Source organism: Drosophila yakuba, chromosome X, assembly GCF_016746365.2.
Source record: "Drosophila yakuba strain Tai18E2 chromosome X, Prin_Dyak_Tai18E2_2.1, whole genome shotgun sequence".
Classification (NCBI taxonomy): Eukaryota; Metazoa; Arthropoda; class Insecta; order Diptera; family Drosophilidae; genus Drosophila; species Drosophila yakuba.
This window is the reverse complement of record NC_052526.2, coordinates 11,728,104-11,740,629: the sequence shown is the minus strand read 5'-3', so window position 1 is coordinate 11,740,629 and position 12,526 is coordinate 11,728,104. Positions and strand designations below refer to the sequence as shown.

The 12,526-nt window shown below is 46.6% G+C and overlaps 3 protein-coding genes across 3 annotated transcripts; 1 reads left to right on the top strand and 2 right to left on the bottom strand.

Moving 5' to 3' along the window:
• Positions 1-814: 814 nt before the first annotated feature.
• LOC6525097 (putative ATP-dependent RNA helicase DHX57) lies at positions 815-5,194 on the bottom strand. Its single transcript, XM_002100900.4, has 6 exons — positions 5,047-5,194; positions 4,199-4,980; positions 2,855-4,141; positions 1,828-2,789; positions 1,567-1,768; positions 815-1,503 (listed from the first exon to the last, which is right to left on the bottom strand). Exons 1-6 carry the CDS (start codon positions 5,112-5,114, stop codon positions 938-940), a joined length of 3,867 nt encoding a protein of 1,288 aa, XP_002100936.1. The 5' UTR covers positions 5,115-5,194; the 3' UTR covers positions 815-937.
• A 365-nt stretch (positions 5,195-5,559) lies between these two features.
• On the bottom strand, positions 5,560-6,624 carry LOC6525096 (microtubule-associated protein RP/EB family member 1). The gene is made up of 2 exons (XM_002100899.4): positions 6,378-6,624; positions 5,560-6,309 (listed from the first exon to the last, which is right to left on the bottom strand). Exon 2 carries the CDS (start codon positions 6,281-6,283, stop codon positions 5,675-5,677), a length of 609 nt encoding a protein of 202 aa, XP_002100935.1. The 5' UTR covers positions 6,284-6,309; positions 6,378-6,624; the 3' UTR covers positions 5,560-5,674.
• A 186-nt stretch (positions 6,625-6,810) lies between these two features.
• LOC6525095 lies at positions 6,811-8,315 on the top strand. The gene is made up of 2 exons (XM_039377423.2): positions 6,811-6,828; positions 6,896-8,315. The coding sequence occupies exon 2, from the start codon at positions 6,925-6,927 to the stop codon at positions 8,188-8,190; it is 1,266 nt and encodes a 421-aa protein (XP_039233357.1). The 5' UTR covers positions 6,811-6,828; positions 6,896-6,924; the 3' UTR covers positions 8,191-8,315.
• Positions 8,316-12,526: the final 4,211 nt, after the last annotated feature.

Below are 12,526 nucleotides of genomic sequence, written 5' to 3'. Positions count from 1 at the left end.
ATCGTTGGAGCCTTTAATTGAAAAGATAAGCGGCTACTGCGAAAAGTGTGAGTTTTCGTTACAGAAGCACAGAGATTCCAGAGTGGGCTACACTCTCGAAAGAGAGAGTAACCAACACCAACTCAAGGTTGAGTCGGAATGGTGGAGCCCTATTTAAATTGGCAACTGATTCATGCCTATACGAGCTGCATTAGCCAATGTTGATAAGCATAATTAATTAATTACGCTGCAGGCACGAAATGCTAGCCAGCTTTGATGTATCGATCGAACCGCCCCGGTATTTCACCTGTCTTCGCAAAGTGGCCGCCACAAATCCGAGTGTATTTAAATAAATGCAAACGAATTGTAATTGATGGGCCACCAGGCCCCCGGTTCTCCAAAATCATAGTCTTGGATGCCGCCGTTTGGAGTAGTAATGATCGATTTGCGGTTGACAACTGGTGATGACTTAGGCGCCCATCCGTTTGAATCAATCAATCATCTGAAAGATTGATGTATGTATTCAGAAACTCCTTCAGTTACCTTCTTAGGAATCCTTTCCTTGGCATTAACTTTAGTCACTATTTAAATACATGTACTAATCAATCACTTGAAGTTACGGCTGCCAATTTGATTGAGAGCAAATAATAATAAATAATGATCGTTTATTAAACTAGACAAATAATCAGTATTAACGGGTGTGAGGGAATACATTCAAATAATATTGATGTATTGCAGAGCATTTGCATTTTTAAACAAGCAACACATGAATATCGTTCTAGATGAGAATCCTATTGGAAAATCCATTCCTCTATGTCCCATTTTAAAGTCATCGTTTCGGTGATTCGTTATTTGTCTCGTTTGGCGTATATATATTACAGGCTTTTTAAATATTGGCTTTAACAGCTATAACACAAAATGTACAAACGATTTGGATAGTTCTGAAATGAGTAGCTTCTCAGCTGTTTTTACTGATCAAGTGAACGATGTTGGCGATCATACGGCAGCCGTTTTTGTGGTGCAGCAGGTTAAGGCACGGATCGCGAATCTTCTCCTCGAGCAGCTTGATCATCTCCGTTCGCAGGCACTGCACCATCTCAGCGGTCTCGAGATCGTGGGCCTTCAAAATAATCCAACCGCTCTCCAGCAGGAACAGGAAGTCCCCATCGTGTAGCTCCACCTTAAAGTCGCTGCCGGCGAACAAGACCATGGCGATGAGTGGCAGCATCGAGCAGTCGCGTATGTAAATGGCGCTGGTGCGCACCTTCTCCTGAAAGACGAGGAACGGCGCCTGGAAGGTGGCCACCTGCGAGTTAACCGACGACGGGTGAATCTTCACGTAACCATCGCCTTTAGTCTTAAAGCGCAGGTCGTGGTGGCTCGGCTCACGCGGCACTGCACCGCCAGCTGTTTGAATGTAGACGCGATCCGGCGTCATGATCTTCACGATGTTTGGGTAGAGGGCGGCACAAAGGAGCGAGGTCAGCAGCCTGTTGTTATCACCGTTGTGGTTCTGCTCCACACCTGCAAAGGATGCCATTTAATATTTTTAAACCATTATGTTTCGTTCCATGTGCCACATCGTACCCGTTAGTGTCAGTATATTGTCGCAGGCATTCTTCCGCCTACGCGGCACATTGATCGGCACAAAGCCGATGGAAACGAGTAGCTCCAGGTATTGGTACTTAAGATCAGCTATCGTCTCAAGAGTGTTCAGCGAGAGAAAATGCTCACTGGCATAGTTTCTGCTGGCTGCATAGTTTCCCCTACGCGCAACATCCAGCCATTTCTGTTGGAAATAACGAAACATTATTGCACGTTCTGTATTATAATGAAAGATGAACTTACCCTGTATGCATTGAGAACGGTCAGGTGATCGCTGTTGCCCAGCGCGAACATCCGTTTGCACTTGTCCGCCTCCGTGCGTTTGTTGAGCGGACTTACGAATGGCGACTTGTTGCTCAGGCAGGCGGCGATGGTCAGGACGCTATCCAGACACTGGAAGATCGCTCCATACAGCATCAGCTTGCCGATGCGCACGTCTACGGGAAGGGCTGCCAAATGATGGCCCAACGGGGTCAATTGGTCCTCTGCATCGAGTGCGCCCACATCCCTCAGTCGTGTCAACGCACCCAGTACGCTGTCCTCTGTTGGCGCCTCCAGTGTCTCCAGGAGAACAGAGAGCGTGTTGCGTGAGGCGAACGTTTGCAGCGTCTTGATGCGCAGCACAATCTGCTCGAGTGGCACTCGCTGGATCTCTGGCACCGGCTGGGAGAGTATGTGGTGATGATAACGGTAGCTGGTGTATAGGTGGATGCACACTCCCGGCATCACACGACCGGCACGACCCTTGCGCTGCTTGGCATTGGCACGAGAGACCCAGACCAGGTCCAGTGACTCCATGTTCCGGTTTGAGTCGAAACACTTTTCCTTCATCAGGCCGCAGTCCACCACGAACACACAGTCGTCGATGGTCACCGAGGTCTCAGCTATGTTTGTGCTCAGCACGATCTTTCGTTTACCGGGCGGGGCCTTTTTGAAGACTAGCGCCTGATCTTCGCCAGAAAGGGCAGAGTGCAGTGGCACCAGGATGAATTTGCCGGCGCGTGGAGAAAAGAGAGCATTATCCAGCAAGGAGTCGTGCACGGTTTGGATTTCTCCGAAGCCAGGCAGGAAGATGAGGATGGTTCCTTCGCGGGGCCAATCGTGAGAGCCTTCAACGATGTACTTCAGTACGGATTCGATCAGTTCGGGATTGATAGTCATGGGCTCCATCAGGTAAATACTTTTGCATGTGGGCTTGCTATATTCTAATGGGAATATCACAGAGAAATGATAAGCGGTTGCATTCCTGTTGTCATATGCAGTTACATACCCGCGTATCGCTGATAAGTCTCGGCCAGAGTTAGTTTTTCGTCTTTGATTTTTTTGCCTGGCGCTTGCCCCGATGCTTGGACATCGGCGTACTCCAGTTCGCGCTCCAGTATGTCCTGCTCCTGCTTCTTCAGCTTGCGACAGTACTTGGTGTCGTACTCCATGACGAAGTCGCTCATCTCCACGATATCCTCCAAAAAGAGCTGCTGCACTGGGAACGTTCGACCAGGAATATCCAGCACGGGAGCTCCGCCGAAGTAATCCGAAAAGAGAGCGGCATTGAGCGTGGCCGACATGAGAATTACTTTCAGATCCTTGCGTTCCCGCAACAAATTCTTCAGAATTAGCAGTAGGAAATCGGACTCCTCGGAGCGCTCGTGCACTTCGTCCACTATGACGTGTGTGACGCTTTCTAATAGCGGATCCGAAGCCAAACGCCGCAACAAGATGCCCGTGGTGCAGAAACTGAGTCGCGTGCTTTGCGAAACTTTGTTTTCTAAGCGGATCTGGTAACCAACCAGCTGACCAATGCGATCCAGACGTTCCGCAGCCACTCTCTCCGCCACCCCGATGGCCGAGAGTCGTCGCGGTTGCGTGCATATGATTTCCACGTGGGGCAAGTTCTCCTTTGCTGGCAGTTGAAGTGCGCGGAAGAACCAATTGTCCAAAATGAACTGCGGCACTTGGGTACTCTTGCCGCAACCCGTTTCACCAGATATTACCACCACCGGCGAGCTTTCAATCAGCGCTAGGATACGTTCAATTTCGGCAAAGGCGGGCAGCTGTTTCCGGCCATCAATGACCTTCTGATAGCGCTCCTCTTTTCGTCGCTCCACGAACTGCTGCAACAGGCGTCGGTTCTCTCTCGTCTGGGCTTCCGCGTTTCGCTGGTGGCCTCCATCATTTCGCGACGTTTGACCACGTGTGTAGTGCGAAGGCTTCGGTGCCTGATGATGCTCGTCATCCGGATTCACTCCACCGCCCTCTGGCTCATCATAGAAGAGTGAGCGCTTGGGCGAGGGAAAAGCAGACGTATCCAATCGTCCGGCCAACTGCTCATTGGACTGCAGCAGATCGCATATGCTGTACACACAGGGTATGCCATCCCGGCATATCTCTCTGGCCTCCTTGTACAGGTGGCGGGCGTACCGGAGACGCAGCTCGTGCGGTATGTCGTGGCAGGTGGTTTTCAGGTAGATGAAAGGCGCTTCATATGGATACCGACTGCCTGGTGGAAAGCGTACTTCCACGTGAAACCACAGCTCGTTATCGTTCTCGTCAACGCTATCTGAAGGAGTATGGATAGTAATAAGTATGGAGTAATAAGCCATTCCACACCACTTACCCTTTTTGGGCGTGTCCGATTCCGTGGGTTGTGGTGGCAGGTGAGCGAACCGGCACTTGGGACCGAATTTACAGGTGCCGTCACGATCGAAATTGCGACATCGTAACGGAGCCTTTTTCTTCTTGTCGAGCGCCGCCTGGGCAGCGGCAGCAGCGGCGGCCAGGACCGCCTCCCTGGCCTTTCGCACCTCCGAGGGACTATGGGCCAGCAGGTGGTCGATGCGAAACTTGAGGTTCCACACGCGATTCGCCTCGCGCTCCTCGTACGCCTTATCGTAGATGGACTCCAGGGCCTCCTTCTCGTCGGCGCGCATGTCCAGTATTTCTTGCTCGCTGGGTGGCTCGAGAGTCAGTTGCTCCTCCTCGGGAATCCTCATATAGCGACGGTAGAGAAGCAGTAGAGCGGCTTCCGTGTCGCCGGAGCAGTGCTCATAAGCCTCCAGACAGTGGACTGCCTGGAAGCCGTAGTTTTCCAGTTTGGCCAAGGCATATCGGCGCAGGCGATCCCCATCACTGTCGTTGCCACGCGTTGAGCTCACGCCCTGGACACTCTGCACCACCAGGGTGCCGCGATCCTGCCAGTAGGAGTGCTTCACGCCATGACCACCGCGTCCGCGATCCTTGTACTTGCTGATGTCGTCCAGCTGGAAATCCGGTCCGTGGATCTGACGCAGCGTGTCCATTGTCATCTGGCGGGACTCATCGTTAAGCCGAAGGACATGGAGCTCCGTTTTCCGGGACTTGTTGTCAGCCGCCTGCGATTTTGGCATAGCGGGCACGTTGCTTTTGGCAAGGAATTGGAAATGTCATTGAAGATTAACTTCGTTTGGGGACCAGCGGCGTACTCACGTGGTGCGGATGTCGTTGGGACTGCGCAGGAAGCAGTCCTCCATGTGCTGTCGCGAGGATTCGTCCATGGCCACTGGCTATCGTCAACGTAAGTCAGGTAAGTAAATTTCACAACAAACGCCAAGCAGTGCTGCGCAGTCTGGCTTTTAAAATTTAGCTAGGTCACATGTTCGATATAGCTAATATATATTTGTTGCGGTTTTGACTATTTTTCGAGCTACACATAGATTGCAAGTAAAAAATTAACCTTATTATTAACCTCATTAGCAATATGGCGTAAATATATAACTAAAATATGTAAATGGAAGCCGGCATTAGCCGTCTGCCAAAGTTAGTATCTGGCTACACAATATCTAAATTGGCACCTCCGATATCAAATGGCGCGAAGTGTGACCAGTAGATTTATCGAGCTCGATATATTATCGGTAGCATTAACCGATGACAGCTAGCGATAGACCGCGGTATTCCAAGTTACTTTGATATGTATTTAAATAACCCAAACCATTTATACAATTTATATGGCTAATTTGACGTATATTTATACAAATAGCCGGAATGCAATACCACAAGTGGTTCCGAAAGGATTTGGAAAAGGTCGAAATGAAATATGACTGTGTTCCCCCAAGATTTAGACATCGGTCTCCAGGGGTTTTTTATCGTTCCCGAAAGAATAGCGGCCATCGTCATTCTCCATGATCTTTATAAGACCTTCATGGGGACATGTTTGCACATTCGTATTATCCTCTACTGGGGGATCAAGCTCATCGAGATTGGGGACATCAGTTCCACGGGAGACAAAGGTGGGTGCTGTCAACGAGAAGTTCTGGTAATTCCGGGCAGCCAGTGGGTTGTAGTTTTTCACCCGTTCCGGATGGGCGGCGCTAAAATCCTGGAATGCATCGTAAAAATCCGCGGCAAATTGCAGATTAGCATCGAAGTCACACCAAACGAGTGACTCGACGGGAACCAGCAGCGGAATTTGTAGTTCATCTATAACTTTCTTTAGCAATAGTAAGTTCTGCCTGAAGTCGATTAGTCGATTAGACTCAAAGATGACATCCTCGAGTGGCATAGCTCCCTCGAAGACCATGTCGATGAACTGACAGTAGACCGCTCCGGTTGCCAGTTCCTCGATGCAGTGGATGTTCGCCGATAGAGAACTATTCACCCATTTGCGAATAAGTGCCGAGCACTTCATGTATGCCTTCTCCAAAGGGGTCAACTGGACGATCAGCATTTCTGCTTGGACTTTTTAAAAAAGATCTACATAAAAATAAAATGATTTAGCATTTTTTTTGTTGAGTTGAATTTTGTACTGAAATTTTTCTTACTGAAAAAATTGTTGGGAGTTAACTATTTTTTGCCCGCAGCGAACCGAGTTTGTTTTCGAACTGACGAATAACGTTAGATAAGTTGAGAGTTATTATTCATATGCCTACTTGACACCGATATTTTGAGAATAGGTTTTTGTAAAACTACAAAATCATTTGAGAAATGTAAGCGTTGAAAAATAAAATTTTCTACCCGTTTTTCTGTCCGTACTAAGCCGAGTGCTTCGTATGAATGAGAAAAAGGTATACCCCTGTAGGGAATCTTAAGTCATACGCCTACTTTGTTTGTTATTTTTAAACAAATGGGGTTCTAAGCAAAATAAAGGAATTTTTCCGAAGAGTAGGCCTTGAAAAAATATGCAAAACTTGTGTTACTAGCGAGGCTCCACATCATCAGTACGCTCCAAGCTCTTGCCGTAAGCACTCCAGAAACTTTACTAAATTTTCTAAAGTAAATTTTCATGAAATTTTTTTTCAAAAAATCTTTGTAAATTCTATTTGCCGTTTTTTCGTTCAAGATCAAAAATAAATTCATTGTTTGTTCGTAATGGCAAACCGACTAACACAACAGTTGGTAGAGGCGAAGGGCAAGTGCTCGAACTACCGCAGGGCCGTAAGGTTGAATGCCTGGGGCAGCGACCTGGTGGACATCTCCATCTGCCTGGAGATGCCGCTTCTGGAGGTTCTGGCACTCAGCTTGAACAAAATCAATACGCTGAGCAGTCTGGTGAACTGCACGCGACTAAAGGAGCTGTATTTGCGCCAGAACAACATACGGAGCTTCGATGAGCTGAACTACCTGGCCAATGCCAAGTCCCTTATATCACTCTGGCTGGAGAACAATCCGTGCTCCGATGCCGCTGGCGACGACTATCGCGCGTGTGTGCTACGTAAGCTGCCGAATCTAAAGATGCTGGACAACGTGCACGTCTGCGAACAGGAGTTGCAGGCCGCCCTGCGGTACGAGTACTACCCGCTGCTAAAGAGTGCCATCGTTTCTCCGGTGACGGAGCCGTCCCTGAAACCCGGCTGCAGTCCCAAGGTCAATGAATGTTTCAGTCAGATGGAAAAGGAGCGGGAGCGGCATCGGGATCCGGTGCATCAGGAACCGGAGCGCCGACGTGAACTGCAGCATCATGAGCCGGCGGAGAAGAGAGAGAGGAGAGAGAGCTATGAAAACTATGACGAACTGCGGCTGCCCAGGCCGAACAGATTTGCTGGCGGGGATGCCCGCGATATTGAGGAAACGGTTCGTGCTAAGAGTCCACCGCCCAAGCGTCAAATGAATATCACTGGTGACCATATGCAGCGTTATCAGCACGTTCGGGAGCCACAGCCGGCACAGCTTGCACAGTCGGTTCGGCAGGAACAGCCGGTTCACCACGTTCACCACGTTCACCAGGTTCGCCAGTTTCAGCAGCCCCAGCAGGTTCGGCAGTATCGTCAGAATCATCGCGTTCACCAGACAATGCACACTGAGCAGCATCTTCAGCATCGTCATCAGAATCCTCCGGGTCACAGGTCACAGGTCGCCGACGCTGCTCCCATGATGGTAGCCCAAAACCGTCTGGAGATGATTCATAGCCGACAATTCGATTCCCGATGTTTGATGTCCAATGTTCCCTCTCAGGCACCGATGTCCCCCGCCTATTATGCCGGCAATTACGCTGCTGTGGATCGGCGACGTTATCTGCATCATAGCAATCTGCTGTCGGCCGCATTGTGCCTCATCCGTGAAATGGACACATGCCAACTGGAGGCCCTCATCCAGGCCATCCACGAACAGGTGCCCAATCACCCAATGAACTACTAGATCGCACACCTTTGGTTAAAATAGATTTCTTTTCAAAATTGTAGTTCTTTTTTGTGAAGAAATCTCTCATGGGTAATCTCTCTTGCATATTTTGTACATTTAAGTAATAAAAAATGCTAAAGCCACGCGTTTCCTTCCTTTTTTTCCCATAACAGATATTCGTATTTTTGCCAGTAAATCACCAATAAATTATCCTTCTTTGATCAATCTATTTAATGTGGAAAGTCCGTGGAATGCGCTTGTCATTTGTCTCGGTAATCACTGCCGCCAGATGAGCTCGTGGCGTCTTTGGCCAGATGAGTTTGGTTTTGCAGTTACCAGGAAATTTCAGGCACCGATCATGATAGCGATATGGCCATCAGGTAAACACAGCCACTTTTCCGGCTTACAACAAAGGGCGACTCTTGTCAGTCGTAAATAGAGTTACATGCCACTTCGGAATGGCAACTCTGCATGGGTTACTTGGTTGGTTTGTTTGTTTGTTTGTTTGTTTGTAGGTTTGCTGTTGTCACCGACACCAGGAGAGACATGTGAGCCCTGGAACAGATAGGGAAATAAACGCCACTCCTTCTCCTGCCCACCGTCTCAAACAATTAAAAGCCAGTTAGGTGAATTTGATGCGGATAGGGCAAAAAAAAGAAGTTGTTGAAGAAGAAAAATATATTAATAAATTAAGAAAACAAAAAAATAAATAAGAACTTACATTCTTACTAATAACATAGTTTTATAATATTTGCAATTTATTAAAAACACATTTATGCCTGCATTACATTGCCTGGTAATTTCTTGCAGTGTGGACTTAGCCCTAAAGTTAGATCTGAGCTAAGACATTGTAAGCGATTTCCTTCTAATGACAATTCTTACATCTACATTTTTTTGGTTCTGCCGGCAACATTTTTATGACCTCCATTTAAGGGGAACTCACTTAATGATCTCGTTTCGCTCGGGCTTTAATTTTCACTTAGTCGCTTTGAAGTGCGCCAAAAGTGAGCGAGTTCAGCGAATTTTGTGAGCCGTGTTTCGGAAATGGTTAATGTACCACTAGGTTTTTATGTATTAACAATTATTACGAGATAAAACCTTTACTAACTTTGTTAAAATATCTAATCAAGTGTTTTGGATAGCCATCCATATAAAAATCCGAAGAAACCTGTGAATATCAAAGAATTTTCCTAGATTTGTTAATTTCTTTATGCGCATTTCCCATTCGCCCAAGCAGCGGATTGAAAATGCTAAAACATCTTGAGCACTGCAACCATAATTGCCCAGTCAGTCGCATTAAAGCCATGATGTTCCCGCCAGTTGACCCCCACTTAAAAGTGCCGAGTCACGCACATGGAGACGCTGGAACCGGAGACATTGAACCACGACCCATCGTCAAATCGCTTGGCGTCGCCTTGAAAACGTGAAAATCGCGGGTCGACGGGGAAAATTTATTTTTCACACATACATCGTACATACACATACATTTATAAATTTGCTCGAAATCGCATTCGAATTATGCGCATATTTGAGGGCCTTGCTTATGAAAATGTCAGACGGCAAGTGGAAAATGCAGCGGCCCAAAATGAAAATTAGTCAACTTAAAGACGGCAATTTGGCGTAAGATCTGCGCAACTTCCACGGAATCCGCGATGGTACGTAGTACATATAGTAGTAAATACATATGGATAGATGGCGTTTCTGGCCTGGGAGTTTTCCGAGTCTCGGAAACACCGGCGACCTTTTATGGCGGCATTGTGTGCTAAACAGTCTTGGAGCTTCCAGTTCCATACTCCAAGATCTCTGGGCTTGAGGCAGCACCACCAGCACCATAAGCACCATCAGCACCATCAGCACCACCGGCACCACTGAAGACGCGTCGGCGGTGGCAATTTCTCACGCTCGGCAAACGCTCCATTGTTCCCACAATTTTCCATTCATTCAGTTTGCTCGCGATCTGCTCCTACTTAGTAATAAGTTTTGCCCGGAATAAAAACACACGATCTGAACACCTTCTTCTCCATCCCCCCATTTAAAAAATCCAAAGAAGCCCCTGTCATCATCATCATCATCATCATCGGAGCCATGAACATCATCACATCACCGTCTCATTCGCCGGGGTAATGAGTCTGTTTTATATGGGGATGAGGTTAGTATAGCAAGTACGTGGAACTCTTTCCTATATACCATATACTTATGCATGTACGGCAAGCACTTGGGGGCACTTGCAACGCGATCCCATGGAAAAGATCCAAATCGGATCACTTGATGGTCGATTGTCTTGCTAACACCCCATGTAATGACCCTTTTAAAGCGGAATATAGAAATTTAATTAAGATTTGGTAACATCCAAGTGGGCAATAGGGTTTTATATCATTAAAATTATGATACATAATAACTAAGAGCACATAATACATATATACTCATCTCTTAGCAAAGTCTTATCTTAAAATGGGTTTAGAATATGTGTTTGCAAAACCTTTCAGTAGCGGTAATGAAAAAGCTAAAAATCGTCTGGTTTTCATTGTTCTATAAGTAGATATCTTTCAATTGGAACTCAATAAAGATAGTTAACCCAGATCATATCACATTATCGTGACTGAGTTCTGTTAACACCAAGAAATTAAGTCTATCTCACGGTAATCACGATGACACATTTATACATACGAGTAACATACATATGTGTGATTTGGTATCATTATCGTCACACGAGCATGCAGAAGCGAATTGTCTAATCACTTTCATTACGATCACGATCGCCTCGATCCCCACACTTCCTAAGTTTATGACATGAGCACGTCCGAGCAGCAATCGCCAGTAACCGCCAAGAAGTGCTGTGCGACTTACGGCCATTAAAATGAAATCCCAGAAATCCGTAATGGTCACTCCCTTCTAAGCCAGGCCAACAACAAACATGTCCAACGATCTGTCCCCGAACCATCGTAAAAAGCGGTAGAGTCTCCCCACTGCCACTCGCACTCTAACCCCCACGACCATCAGCGATGGCAACTGCAGAGTAGCCAAATTTACATACAATATATATTTACAATTCTGATAAGGTCAACTAAAATAGGTTACTCTAAAGTGTACTAAGATATCTAAATAAAATAATAAACTTAGTAATAAATCGATCTGCTTAGATGTATTACTGAATAACAGGCTTCCAGCTGAATCTTTTTAAAGAAAAGTAGTAATTTTCATCCGATTTCATTAGGGTTTATTGTAATTAGTTGGCATTTTATGAATGTAACTTTTATGATCGGAAAATAAGCTAGGTTGGCATCACTGGAGCCCCGTTTCCGTTGCTCGGCTTACATGCAGCAACCACCTTTGCTTCTGCTCTGCTTCTTCCGCTACCTTTCTTCGTTATTCTGCTCGGTTTTTTGCGCATGCGCCGCCGAGACAGCGAAGCAGCACAGTGGGACGGGATTGCTCAAGAAGTCTGTCTCACAAATAATTTCTATAAAAGAGTATAAAGTAAAACAATTTTCATTATGTACATAAATTCTCTGAGTCTGGCAGCATTGATCTTCAAACACCTTTCGTCATCCGGTGACTTGAAATACATCTTAAGAGTTGACTTAGTGCATTGGCTATCTTGATCATCTGTAGAGCTTTCATATTTACAATACCTTTCCCGCTTATTTATAACCTGCGTTTCAGCAAAGCAACCCACTGTGCTCCGCTGGCAGAGAAAAAGGCCGAGATCGCGACGAAGACGGCTTAATTTTCCGTCGAGTCGCTCTGCGTTTGCTCAGTCGACTTCCGTCACGATTCGCGTTCGGACGTGCGTCGCGCGTTTAACAAGAAAAACTATACGAGTAACGACAAAAAATAAACAACCCACCCATTTTTACCAAGAAACCGAAAACCGGGAAGAAAATTAAATAACTAGCTTGGATAATTTTTGTTCGCATTTTGTTTATGTTCCGTTTTTTTGTGCCGGTGGTGTTTTCGCTGGCTTTTTGTTTGGCTGCAGTGGCGCGTAACGTGCAACACACACCGCACCGCACACAGTCAACCCCCAAAAACAAAAACAGCAACAGCAAAACAATATAAAAAAAAAAAACAACAAAAAGATAATAACGACTACTATCTGGTCCTGGGGACAAACAGGATGCGCTCGACTGACCCTGCGCACCTGTTCGCCAACGACAAGTGCCACGGACAATAATGAAATTTCCCGGGCTCTAGTGTGTGTGTGTGTGTGAAATTTTCTTGTAATTTATGCAAAGCATAAGCGAAGGTGGAAAATTCAACTGGTGTTTCTTTGGGCGGCTTTGTTCCTGCTGGTGGGAACTGGCCATAGTAAAAACTCCCAGCCATCAGCTGGAATAACTGATAGATAGCCCAC

What these genes read in the sequence shown, in the direction of transcription:
- LOC6525096 (XM_002100899.4), bottom strand. Translation starts at nt 6,283, where the DNA reads ATGCTGATCGTCCAGTTGACCCCTTTGGAGAAGGCATACATGAAGTGC.
- LOC6525097 (XM_002100900.4), bottom strand. Translation starts at nt 5,114, where the DNA reads ATGGACGAATCCTCGCGACAGCACATGGAGGACTGCTTCCTGCGCAGT. An exon ending in ATCGGACACGCCCAAAAAGG is followed by an intron (nt 4,142 to 4,198) that starts GTAAGTGGTGTG and finishes ATACTCCTTCAG; the next exon opens with ATAGCGTTGACGAGAACGAT. An exon ending in GACTTATCAGCGATACGCGG is followed by an intron (nt 2,790 to 2,854) that starts GTATGTAACTGC and finishes TATTCCCATTAG; the next exon opens with AATATAGCAAGCCCACATGC.
- LOC6525095 (XM_039377423.2), top strand. Translation starts at nt 6,925, where the DNA reads ATGGCAAACCGACTAACACAACAGTTGGTAGAGGCGAAGGGCAAGTGC.